General features: G+C 47.1%; 1 protein-coding gene across 1 annotated transcript in view; it reads left to right on the top strand.

Moving 5' to 3' along the window:
* The window catches only part of SLC39A6 (solute carrier family 39 member 6), a 100,648-nt gene that overhangs the window by 66,136 nt on the left and 20,760 nt on the right, over positions 1 to 13,752 (top strand). Inside the window, exon 7 of the mRNA XM_033930654.1 lies at positions 5,075 to 5,155. Within this exon, the coding sequence (XP_033786545.1) occupies positions 5,075 to 5,155 (81 nt within the window). The remainder of the gene's footprint in view (positions 1 to 5,074; positions 5,156 to 13,752) is intronic.

The following is a 13,752-nucleotide window of genomic DNA, read 5'->3' as shown; positions in this document are numbered from 1 at the left end:
GATCTGGAAATTGGAACAATGAGTGAGGTGATTAAATCTGAAGATGACACTAAACTGTTCATAGTTGTTAAAATGCATGCAGATTGTGAAAAATTGCTGGCAGACCTTAGGAAATTGAAAGACTGGACGTCCAAGTGGCAGATGAAATTTAATGTGGACAAATGCAAAGTAATGCACATTGGGAAGAATAACCCAAATCAGTTACCGGATGTTAGGGTCCATCTTGGGGGTTAGCGCCCAAGGAAATAATCTGGGTGTCATCATAGACAGTATGATGAAATCTTCCGCCCAATGTCCTGTAGCGGCGGTGGCCAAAAAAGCAAACAGGATGCTAAGAATTATTTAAAAAAGGATGATTAACAAGACTAAGAATGTCATAATGCCCCTGTATCGCTCCATGGTGCAACCTCATCTGGAGTATTGCGTTCAATTCTGGTCTCCTTATCTCAAGAAAGATATGATGGCGCTAGAAAAGGTTCAAAGAAGTCTGACCAAGATGATAAAGGTGATGAGAACTCCTCTCATATGAGAAAAGACTAAAAAGGTTAGGGCTCTTCAGCTTAGAAAAGAGACAGCTGAGGGGAGATATGATTGAAGGCTACAAAATCCTGAGTGGAGTTGAACGGGTACAAGTGGATTGATTTTCACTCCGTCAAAAATTACAAAGACTAGGAGACACTCGATGAAGTTACAGGGAAATACTTTTAAAACCAATAGGAGAAAATATTTTTTCACTCAGAGAATAATTAAACTCTGGAACGCATTGACAGAGGTTGTAGTAAGAGCAGATAGCGTATCTGGTTTTAAGAAAGGTCCAGACAATTTCTTGGAGGAAAAGTCCATAGTCTGTTACTGAGAAAGACATGGGGAAAACCACTGCTTGCCCTGGGTCGGTAGTATGGAATATTGCTACTCCTTGGGTTTTGGCCAGGTACTAGTGATCTGGATTAGCCACTATGAGAACGGGCTACTGGGCTTTGGACCATTGGTCTGACTCAGTAAGGCTATTCTTATGTTTTAAAACAGAGTGGTGAAATTTCTGGAATCCAGTGGGCTATAGGACCGGAGGCAACATGCATTCAAGTTTTCTTTATTTTTGATATACCGTTTATCATAAAGGTATCTAAACGGTTTACAATAATATGTAGGTCTTGTCAGACAAATCTAATCAATTTCTTTGATTGAGTGACCAGTGAATTACATAAAGTGGTTGTGCTAGGTGTGGGTATTTAGATTTTAGCAAAGCCTTTGACAGTGTTCTACACAGAGGTCTAATAAATAAACTGATTGGCCTCAGGATGAGCCCCAAAGTGACTGGTTGGTCAGAAACTAGTGGAGTGGAAGATGATGGAGGGTAGTGGTCAATGGAGATTGCTCTGAGGAAAGGGATGTTACCAGTGGTGTGGCTTGGGTCTGTTCTTTTAACATTTTTATATGTGATGATTGCTCAAGGGCTGTCAAGTAAGATTTGTCTTCCTGCGGATGATACCAAAATCTGCAATAGAGTAGACATCCCAGATGGTGTGAATAACATGATGAAAGACCTAGTGAAGTTTGAAGAATGATCTGAAATTTGGCAGCTAAAATTTAATGCTAAAAAATGCAAGGACATGCATTTGGCTGCAAAAACCCAAAGGAAAGGTACAGTTTAGGGGGTGAAGAGCTTATGTGCGTGACTTGGGTGTGATTGTATGTGATGATCTTAAGGTGGCCAAACAGGTTGAAGAGATGACAGCGAGAGCTAGAAGTATGCCAGGGTGCATAGGAGAGGTATAGCCAGTAGGAAAAAGGAGGTATTGATGCAACTGTATAAGACTCTGGTGAGACCTCATTTAGAATTCTGGAGACCGCACCTTCTAAAGATATAAAAAGGATGGAGTCAATCCAGAGGAAGGCTAGTATAATGTTACGTGGACTTCATCATAAGGCATATGGGGACAGAGTTAAAGATCTTAATCTGTATACTTTGGAGGACAGGCGGGAGAGGGAAGATGTGATAGCGGTGTTTAAATATCTACATGGCGTAAATGCACATGAGTCCAAGTTTTTTTTCATTTGAAAGGAAGCTCTGGAATGAGAGGGCATAGGATGAGGTTAAGAGGTGATAGGATCCAGAGTAATCTAAGGAAATACATTTTTACAGAAAGGGTGGGGGGTGCGTGGAACGGTCTCCAAGAGGAGATGTGGAGACAGAGAACGTGTCTGAATTCAAGAAAGCGTGAGATAGGCAAATGGGATCTCTTAGAGAGAGGATGAGATAATGGTTACTGCAAATGGGCAGACTGGATGGGCCATTTGGCCTTTTATCTGCCATCATGTTTCTATGTTTTTGTTTCACGTTAATAGTAGTAATACTCAACGTTTGGTGGCCCATGGTAGTAGTAAATTCAGCCTGTGAGACACCAGGATACATATTATTGTACCAAGAGAGTTGTGATCCCTCAGTATACAGTGTCCAGGTTAGGATACAATACTGTGTGGTGTGGTGCGATACTATGTGGTCTGTGATAATTGATATAGGGTGTAATTTGTAAATCTCCAAAAAATTATCTTTGCTTTAAACAATTAATTCTGTTACCACCTTTTTTTTAAAATCATTTTTATTTAGGAACCATATCATTGGGGTGGGAGGGGAAAAGGATGTTCATTGATTTGGTGTGTATGTGTGATGGGGTTGTCCTTGCTGTTACCACCTATTTTATTTAATGGTATAGTGTTACCACGCAACACCTCCAGCTCTAAAATTTATGAGAATATAGGCTGCATTGATTGAACTCAAATAATACTAATAAAGACTTTTGTTACTGCTAAGCTGTGGTTTGGTGCTTGTGTACAAGCCCCTATTCTCGGATGCTTGTTCTCAGTGATGTACATGCCAGAGCCTCTCAGTCCCCAAATAAACACGTATGAGTTTGCAAACAGAGGAAGGGTAAAAGAACCATTTTGTCACACTATTACTGGCATATCCAAAAAAACACCTAATTCAGCACTTGGAACATCCTAATTGCTAGGACATTCAAGTGTCGATAATCAAAACCGTTTTCCTGGACATCTTAGTGATGTTTCACCTGGTGTGCATACAGAGTTCAAGGGGACATATTAAGAAGTGTGTTATGGGCGGGCTCTGGGCAAGCTAGACTCGGACGTTTTTCAGGGATAATCAAACCTTTTGTAAAACGTCCTATACAGAATTTAGATGTTCAGATTTAGACCTGTTTTAGAAGCCAAACTGACCAGATGATTATTGAATTCATAAAGGTATGACCCCCCCCTACCCCCCAACAATCTGAATGAAAGAGTACATCCCTATCTCTAGAACAGCAGCACTTGGTATGGGAAAGCCTAGTAGAGCATCACACAGGTGTCTTAAGTAACCTAGTGAATGAAGTAGTGAACTATAGAGAGGAGGACCCAGGCCCAAAAGCCTCTCTAACCACTACGTTTTATGGTATTAAGTATGAGCCCACCAAAACCTTTCTATGCTGCCATATAGGTAGCCATAAGGGTTAGTCAGGTGGTAGACAGGTAGTCTAGTAGGTTTTGGAGGAGTTTTGATGGGCTCAGAATAAACTTTAAGGAGGTATATGGTGAGATGTACACCTGGCACCCTTTATGTGAAGTACATAACCGTGCCCTCTAAGGTGCCCCAGTGCTCTGTTGGCATGCCTATGTAGCCAGTCCATTAGAATGCTGGCCTCTCCCATGTCTAAATGGTGCTGATTTGGACGTTTCTCACTTGGATGTTTTTGTGATTTGAAAATGAATAAATTTAGATGTCCTGACAGTCTAGATCAGGGGTGCCCACACTTTTTTGACTCGCGAGCTACTTTTAAAATGACCAAGTCAAAATGATCTACCAACAATAAAATTTAAAAAAAACACAACGCACTCTGTACGCATAGAATTGTTAATTATCATTCCTATTCCGGGGTTTTTTCAAAGAGGTCAAAGCAGATGACTCTATGCACTGTCACCTCAGTAACAACCATAAAAAATAGACAAATACCCACTCCCCTCCCTTTTTACTAAACCACAATAGCAGTTTTTAGATCAGGGAGCTGCGCTGAATGCCCAGCGCTGCTCTCGACACTCATAGGCTCCCTGCGCTAAAAACCACTATTGTGGTTTAGTAAAAGGGGACCATATTGTAAAATATAGACAGCAGATATAAATTCAGACACAGTTTGATCACTAAATTAAAAATAAAATCATTTTTCCTACCTTGTCTGGTGATTTCATGAGTCTCTGGTTGCACTTTCTTCTTCTGACTGTGCATCCAATCTTTCTTTCAGCCTGTATGCTTCTTCTCCACCACACCTCATTCCCTCCCCCAACTTTTTCTTCCTCTCTCCCTTACCTTTCTTTCTTTCTCTCTTCATGCCCCCTTTCTTTTTTTCTGTTTCTCTTCTTTCCTTCTGTCTCCCTGCCTGCCCCCTTTCTTTCTTTCTCCCTGCCCTTCCCCAAGCCACTGCCACTGCCATCGGGGAACAGGACCCAAACCGCCACCAATGGATAACAGGCCCCAAAGCCGATGCCGACACCGCCCCATGCTCTCCCTGCTTCGGGCCGACCAGCATTCCTCTCCCCGACGTCAATTCTGCCGTCGGAGAGGAAGTTCCACCCAGCCAGGCAGCTATTGGCTGGCCCGAACTTCTCCGACGGCAGAATTGACGTCGGGGAGAGGAAGACTGATCGGCCCGATAGATCACCAAGGCAAAGTGAGTCTTGGGTGATCGACTCACTTTGCCTTGGCGAGCTACCCGTCGATCGCGATCGACCTATTGGGCACCCCTGGTCTAGATATTTTGGCAGCCAAAATGTCCAAGTAGGTGAGTTTTTTGGAAATAGATTATTTGGACATCCCGTTTGAAAATGGGCATTTCTGTGTTTCCTACTTTGGTCGTTTAGCAGGAAATAGTCCAAGTTGGACTTAGATGGTCTTTACAAAAATGGCCCTCCACATGTTTGTGTTTTTCAAATTGTTTGTTGTCCATATGTTTTTGTGAGATACTTAATTATTGTATTCTGGATTTCAGCTCATAAAAAATTTCATTTTGTTTTTGCCTTTTCCTAGGTGCCGCCTTTACTGAAGGTTTATCAAGTGGCTTAAGTACTTCTCTTGCTGTGTTTTTTCATGAACTACCTCATGAATTAGGTATGTAATAATGATTTTGAGAATGCTATCTTATTTGAACATTGTGAACGATTTATAAATAAACTTATTTACTAACTCCGTGATTATAGTTGCAAAGCTCAGAATGAGTAGTAAATTCAGCCTGTGAACCACCAGGATACATATTATTGTATCAAGAGTGTTGTAATCCCTCAGTAGACATTATCCAGGTTAGGGTACAATACTGTGTGGTGCGATACTATGTGGTCTGTGGTAATTGATAATAGGGTGTGAGAATCTGCTGTGGTTGGACTTTTGTGTTCTATAACATATTGTATAAGGTTTCACAACATAAGAACATAAAAATTGCCGCTGCTGGGTCAGACCAGCAGTCCGCTCCCACGGCGGCCCCTACGTCAAAGACCAGTGCCCTAACTGAGACCAGCTCTACCTACTTGCTACTGTATTGACAAGTGTATAAGGCAGCTTGAAATATACATTGACTTGACAGATCAGAATAGGAGTGGGGAATGGTTAGTGTGTGTGGGTTTTTAAAACTCCTACGTCTATTTTCTATTTGCTTTTTTTCCTTTATTTTGCTATTTTTTGCTCTTTCCATCTATCTTGTTTTTTCCCTTTGCCTCCAGTATGTCTCTCTTATAGCCCATGAACTCTTTTTCTAATATTTATTTATTTTACACATTTTTGATATACCATAATGTGGCCTGTTTAAGGCATCAATGTGGTTTACAATAAAATAATTTGGGAACAAGGGCTAGGGCAGAGGACTGAAAGAAAGAAACTACAAAACATAATTAAAGAGATTGGAATGTGGACTGTAAAGGATGGTTTTGAGGAGAGTCTTGAAATTGGTATTTGAAGTTTCTGTTCTGAGTAAGAGAGAGTTCCAAAGTTTAAGGTCTATGTAGCTGAATTCAGTTTTACAATGAATTTGTAAGCACAGAGGGTCAATGGAAGATGAAGCAGCGACCCATTTGAAGAACAGAGAGGGCATTTAGGTTGATGCAGAAATAGGAAACAATTAAGACAGATAAGAGTTGTGGGTAAGCGATCTTTAGAAACTAGCAGCAAGATCTTGAAACAAATGGGAAACAGGAGCCAATGCTCTGAATGGAGTAAGGAGTGAAATGATCGAAGCAATATGTATTGTGGAGTAATTTAATGGCTGTTGATTTGGACGAGTTTGAGACATTTAAGAGTGTAAAAGCGGTAAGCCAACAAATAAAGCATTGCAGTAATAGAGATGGGCTATCGCCAGAGAAATGAGTGCGAATAGAAGAGCAAAGTAAGAGATATTGAATGGCATGGAGTCTATGGAGAGTGAAGAAAGACAAGGAGGATATAATCAATTTGGTGCTTAGCTTCTAGTCAAAAGTGACACCTTTTGTTATTAATAGCAACCTCAGCATCCTTCTTCCCAGGAATGGTTACCTTGAAACAATCTTTTTTTTTTCTTTAATGTAAAGCTTTTTATTGCATATAAATATGCATAATATCACATGTAGGAACTATACAATTTAATCGTTAAAGCACTGAAAAAACTGGGGCATGTTTCTTTAATGCACCAGTTCTAGCATACAAGTAACAACTTAAATTCCCAACAGATCCCACCCTTCCTGCAAGCCCGCCGTACCCACCCAACCAACTGTTGCCCCTTTCCAACCTTCATAAACATTATTAAGTCCCATGACTGTCTCCCCAAATTGTATAATTTTTCCTTATCCAAATAAAACGCCCAATTTTAAGATGATTTTGAGCTGTCAATCTATACAGGGCAGACCTGTCATCTAACTTTTGCTTCACTAGACTCCATTCCATTGAAGCAGCAACCAACCTTGCAGCTGTCAACAGCCACTTAGCAAAGCAAATGCCTCCTTCAGCTATATAAATCTAGTAGAAATATAAAAAAGCAATCTCAACTGAAGCACTAAGCTGCCAGCCCAGGATTTGGAAAAGCCTTCGGAACACAGTCCTAAAATTCCCTGAAGAATATACACTCATCATGTATGCATATATGTTCCCTCTAATCCATAGCCTCTTCAACACTTCCCCACTCTTTCCCCACTTCATTTTTGCAAACAAAGATGGGGTGTAATACCATCTCATCAAAACATTATGCGCATTATCCACCAAAAGGGTTGCCAACCCCAGTGACTCAGTATAGTGCCATATAAGCGCCCGTTCCTCTACGGAAATGTTTTGACCTAAATACGTCTCCCGCACTACCATATAGTTAAGGGTGACCCACCCACCACCCCTTCTAGTGTTAAAACAATGATAATGTGCTGAAATGAATACCACTTGCCCTAATAACCTCTCAAAATCAGTCTTCCACCCCTCTCCCCCAGCCTTCCCTCCATGTCCTAGTACATTCCTGAACTCTGAATATAATGCCTGGCCTGTAAATAGGGAAAAAAGGTCTCTAGGCTCCAACTCATACCATTCCTTAAGGTCCCTAAATGATCAACCTCCTCCCCCCTCAGGCCTATAAATTGGTCCACACAGATCAAGCAATTAGTCTCCTAGGATTAAAATACCATAGTATCCTGACCTGAAGAGAATTTCCAATTGAACCTCAGTTGGGTAAACCAAGAATACATCCTTCCTAACAATAATGTGCCCCTATCCCCCTCCAGACCCGCAGGGCAGTGCTTACAGACTCTAAACTACCATCCAAGGTAAATGCAGCTATGGAGCTCCACCAGCCACCTCTTATGTGATATCCACCTAATGTTTAACACTCACCTTGAAATAATTTCTGATGTTAGCACCTCTTGTATGGGATAGGAAAGAAACAAATTTTATGCTGTGGAAGCTGAACATATATTTATTTATTTAAAAATTTTATATGCTGCCTGGAGTCTCAGCAATTTCCATGTAACAACATACATAATAAACATTATCCCAGGATAAGCAGGCAGCATATTCTCGACATGTGGATGACGTCATCCACGGAGCCTCGTCGCGGACAGCTTTTCAAGCAAACTTGATTGAAGATCTCAAGTTTGCTAGTGCTGCACCTCGCATGAGTGTGCCTTCCCACTCAGCTATAGGGCGCGTCTCCTCAACGTTCTTAGTTTTCCGCGAGCCAGAAAGCCCTGTCTCTCTTCTCTGCGATCCTGTGCCTTTCTTGCACCGCGGCTTCTTTTCTTGTTTTTGAGTCGGAAATCGCTGTGCTCCGTGCTTTATTGTTTTCTTTTTTTTTTCCTTCAGTATAAACGAAAAAAAAAAAACCAAAACCTTTTTTGTTTTAGGTTCTTCGTGAGCGGGGCACCCCGGTCTTTTTGTGGCCGCTCGACCTCGTCTGCACCGCGGCCCCCTCTCTTTGCCTTATGTCCGGGTCTCTCACCGGGTTTAAAAAGTGCACGCAGTGCGGCCGGGTTATTTCTATCACGGACCCGCACCGTTGGTGAATCCTTTGCCTCGGTGTTGATCACCCCTCGGACTCCTGTCCTCGTTGTGCCACCCTTCAGCCTCGGGCTCTTCGTTGGCGTCGGGCGAAGATCCTTGACCTCTTTGCCATGGAAGCTGGTGACGCCTCGACCCCCGGCCTCGGTCTCGACGTCAGCCTCGAAGACCTCAGTCCTGGGCAAATCTCCCTCGACCTCAAAGTCCTCGGGGGCCCCGGCTTTGAAGACCTCGGCTTCGGGTAAGTCTCCTCTTCCTCTTTCAGGTTCAGCTCAGCTACCGAAGAAGCCTTCCTCGGAGTCTCTGGTCACCCAGGCAGTGAGCGTAGTCCTGCCAGCCTCGAAGAGACCTACTCCTAAGCATGCCTCCACTTTAAGGGAATACTTTACCTCGAGGTCACCCTTGTTGGAGTGCAGTGGAGCACCGGTTCGTCCGAACCCCATGGTCTCCGTGCCGATGTTCGAGGATAGGCTTAAGGCTATTTTAACCTCGCAGATCTCCTCGGCTTTGGCCCAACTTGCCTCGACCTCGCTCGTTGCGGACCAGCCTGAGCATTGCGCCGGGTACTCTTGAGGCAAGTTGCGTCGATCACAACGCTTGTCCTCGAGTGATTCCTCACCCGTTCCGTTGAGATAGACTTTTCCCGCCGCCCGGCCACATGCGAAGCACCGGTTGAGACGTGCCTCGTCCTCGAGGCGGAGAGCTGCGAAGCGGCCAGGGATTCTCCCCCGAGGCGAGGTTGGTCTCTGGGCCCCCGCACTATGGGGTCCATTAAGCTGTCGGACCTCGTCCTGTCTGACCCCTCTCTTCCGCCCCGGACCATGGGGTGCCAAGGTCGAGGACTCCCGCCTCCCTCCAGGGTCGCCGGATTTCTTCTCCCCGGAGCTCACTGGAGCGTGCTGCCCGATTCTTCATTCCTCGGACACTGGGGTCTTCGCCTTCCCGGGTTCCTTGACGCAAGCAGTCGTCGACTCCCCCTCATTCCTTCAATGGGGCCTCCTCGCTGTCCACGCTTGTGGACACTGATACCCCGGCGCAGTATTCGAGGGAGGCATCCCCCTCATTTTCTGCTGCCCCGAAGTCTCGTTCTGCTTCCCCCCAGGGAGGGGCCTTCTGCGGGTAAGCCGTCCTCCTTCACCAGGTTTGTGTTGGACATGGGCAAGGCGCTGCAATTGGACCTCCAGTCTGATTCCAGGTACACACGGGAATATTTGGAGGAGATGGAGCTTCCTTATCCTCCTAAGGAATCTCTTCGCCTTCTCTTGAATCCGGTCTTGCAGCAGACCTTCTTCCGGAATCTGGAGACTCCTTATGCTATCCCGGCTATTCTGTCCAAAATAGAGTCCAGGTACCGGACAGTCCCCTCAACTCTCCCACCAATCCCTGGTGGTGGAGTCTTCCCTGAAGAAGTCCAGTCCTTCACGAGTCTATGCGGCTATACCCCCGGACCGGGAGGGCCGGACTATGGACAAGTTTGGCAGGCGCTTGTACCAAAACTCGATGATGGCCAATAGGGTGCTGAACTACAACTTCACGTTTACCTCCTACCTCAAACAGTGCATTAAATCTATGCCCTCTTTTCTGGAGGATTTGCCAGTCTGTCACCAGGCGGAATTTCGCCGGCTCCTGGATACCTTGTCGCAGATTCGACTTTATATGTTTCAGGTGTCATATGATGCCTTTGAACTCTCCTCCAGGGTCTCCGCTTTTGCAATAGCTATGCGCTGATTGGCTTGGCTCCGCATCGTGGACATGGACCCGAATCTGCAGGACCCGCAACAAACTCTTTGATGATTCTATCGAGGCAGCCACCAAAAGCCTCTCTGAGCATGAGCACTCTGCCTCGTTGGTACGGCCCAAGGCGAAGCCCGCCCCTCTGAAGTCGTATAAGTTGCCCCCCCCCCCCCCCGGTGCTACCTCCAGAAGTTAACGCTGGCATTTTCCAGGCCGCCTTCTCGGCGCCAGCAACAGCAGAGGGCCCCTCAGAAGCCTCAGGCACCGGCGACAGCTAAGCCTGCGCCATCCTTTTGACTATCTGGGTTGGGGCGGGCCGGCCCCCTCCATCCTCGAGCCTTCTCCTCTGCCTATACGGGGCCGCCTCAGTGCCTTTTCTTCCTGTTGGGCTCTGATCAGGGCGGACAATTGGGTCCTCTCCGGCATCCGGGAGGGGTATTCTCTGCATTTCCGGGCGCTGCCTCCGGCCCGGCCCCCAGGAGGGTGTCCTTCAAACAAAGCACAACTCCCCCTTCTTTTCCAGGAGGCCCATGCCCTCCTTCGTCTCCGGGCGGTGGAGGAGGTCCCGGTGTGCCAATGGGGCTCGGGGTTTTACTCCCATACTTTCTGGCCCCAAAAAGACCGGGGACCTGCGCCCTATCCCGGACCTCCGAGAGCTGAACAAGTTCCTGGTCAAGGAAAAGTTCCGTATGCTCTTTCTTCCCATGTTGTACCCCCTGCTGGACGAGGGGGACTGGCTTTGCTTCTTGGACCTGAAAGAGGCCTACACTCACATTCCGATCCACCCGGCCTCTCGCAGGTTCCTTCGGTTTCAGGTGGGAGACCTTCACCTGCAGTATTGGGTCCTCCCGTTCGGGCTCGCTTCGTCCCTCTGGGTATTCTCCAAATGCCTCGTGGTGGTGGCGGGGGCCCTGCGGTCGCAGGGTCTTCAGGTGTTTCCGTACCTCGACGACTGGCTTGTCAAAGCGCCTTCACGGGAGGGGGTTATTTCAGCGACCCAACGGACTATTTTCTTCCTTCAGAATCTGGGCTTCGAGGTCAACTTTCCAAAGTCCCAGTTGAACCCCTCTCAGTCTCTGCAGTTCATTGGGGCGGTGCTGGACATGGTTCGCCTCCGCTCGTTCCTGCCTCAGTCTCAGCACACTGCCCTTATCCACTTGTACCGGAGGGTCGCCCTTCAGTCCACGGCCTCTGCCAAACAGATGATGATCCTGTTGGGCCACATGGCTTCCACGGTTCATGTGACTCCGTTCGCCAGGCTTCACCTCCGCATACCGCAGTGGACCCTGGCGTCCCAGTGGAGACAGGACCGGGATCCTGCCTCTTGGCACATTACAGTGACTTCCTCCTTAAGGCGTTCACTCCGCTGGTGGACGCGCTCTTCCAATCTTTCGAGAGGTTTGCTCTTTCTCACGCCCCCGCCGCAAAAGATCCTCACAATGGACTCCTCCGTGTATGCCTGGGGGGCTCACCTCGACGGCCTCCAGACCCAGGGTCTTTGGTCTAGTGCCGACCATCGGTGCCACATCAACCTGCTGGAGCTTCGGGCCATTTTCAATGCCCTGGTCGCCTTTCGTCATCTGTTTCAGGATCAGGTCGTCCTGGTGCGCACGGACAACCAGGTGACGATGTATTATGTAAACAAGCAGGGGGGTACGGGTTCCCTGTCTGTGTCGGGAGGCTCTTCGGCTCTGGGAGTGGGCAATCAGCCACAACATCTTCCTTCGAACGGTCTACATCCAGGGAGAACGCAACTACCTTGCGGACCGGTTGAGTCGTCTTCTCCAACCTCACGAATGGTCGCTCCATTCCTCGATTCTGCGCCAGGTGTTTGCTTGATGGGGGATGCTGCAAATAGATCTGTTCGTCTCCTCCCTCAACCACAAGCTGTCTCGCTTCTGTTCCAGGATTTACTCCCCGGATCGTCTCGAGGCGGATGCTTTCCTGCTGGATTGGACGGGCCAGTTCCTCTACGCGTTCCCTCCTTTTCCTTTGATCTTGAGGACTCTCGTGCAGCTCAAGTTTGCTCGCGCCACCATGATCTTGATAGCTCCTCGTGGGCCCCAGCAGCCGTGGTTCTCCCTTCTTCTTCAACTCAGTGTCAGGGAGCCTCTGCTGCTGCCTGTGTTTCCTTCTCTGCTGTCTCGGAGTCGGGGTTTGCTGTTGCATCCCAATCTGCAGTCTCTACACTTAACAGCTTGGTTCCTCTCCCCTCCTTCGACTTCTCTCAGTCAGTGAGGGATGTTCTCGAGGCCTCTCGGAAGAGCTCCACTCGACAATGCTATTCCCAGAATGGACCAGATTTGCTGCTTGGTGTGCTGAGCACCTCTCATAGGCGCTCAAAGACCTCTCATACGAGGAAAGGCTGAACAAATTGCGGCTATACTCTCTCGAAGAACGTAGGGAGAGGGGAGACATGATTGAGACATTTAAGTATATCACTGGCCGTGTCGAGGTGGAAGATGATATTTTCTTTCTTTAAGGACCCTCGGCCACAGGAGGGCATCCGCTGAAAATCAGGGGCAGGAGATTTCTTGGCGACACCAGGAAGTATTTCTTCACAGAAAGAGTGGTTGACCATTGGAACAAGCTCCCAGAGCAGGTGATCGTGGCCAACAGAATGCCTGATTTTAAGTATAAGTGGGATGCCCACGTTGGATCTCTACGAGGGTAGTGTAAAGATGTTGCCATCAGAGTGCGATCTCTAGGAGGGTAGTTAGGGAGGGTTAATAGAGTGGGCAGAGTTGATGGGCTATGGCCCTTTTCTGCCGTCATTTTCTATGTTTCTATCTGCCTCCTTGCCTTCCGTGCTGGATTATCTGTTCCACTTGTCTCGGTCTGGCCTCAAATCAACATCTATTCGAGTCCACCTCAGTTCGATTGCTGCCTTTCATCAGCCACTTGATGGGAAACCGCTCTCTGTCCATCCGGTGGTTTCCCGATTTATGAAGGGCCTCTTCAATGTTCATCTTCCACTCAAGCTCCCTCTGGTGGTTTGGGATCTTAATGTGGTCTGGCTCAATTGATGAAACCTCTGTTTGAACCCATTGATAAGGCTCATCTGAGGTACCTCACTTGGAAGGTGGTTGCTCTCACGTCTGCTCGCAGAGTCAGTGAGCTGCAAGCGCTGGTTGCGGACCCGCCTTTTACTGTATTTCATCATGAGAAGGTGGTCCTTCGTACTCATCCCAAGTTCTTGCCCAAGGTGGTTTGGGATTTTCACCTCAACCAGTCCATTGTTTTCCGGTGTTTTTTCCAAAGCCCCACTCTCATCCTGGTGAGGTGGCACTTCACACCCTTGACTGTAAGAGGGCGTTGGCTTTTTACCTCCAACGCACCCAACGACTCCTCAGCTCTTCCTATCTTTTGATCCCAATCGGTTGGGCCGCCCTGTTTCCAAGCGTACCTTGTCCAACTGGTTGGCTGCTTGTATTTCCTTCTGCTACACTCAGGCTGGTCTCTCGCTGCCGGGTCGG

This window comes from Geotrypetes seraphini, chromosome 2 (assembly GCF_902459505.1).
Source record: "Geotrypetes seraphini chromosome 2, aGeoSer1.1, whole genome shotgun sequence".
Classification (NCBI taxonomy): domain Eukaryota; kingdom Metazoa; phylum Chordata; class Amphibia; order Gymnophiona; family Dermophiidae; genus Geotrypetes; species Geotrypetes seraphini.
The sequence above is the reverse complement of the archived record's forward strand: the minus strand, read 5'-3'. Positions and strand labels throughout refer to the sequence as shown.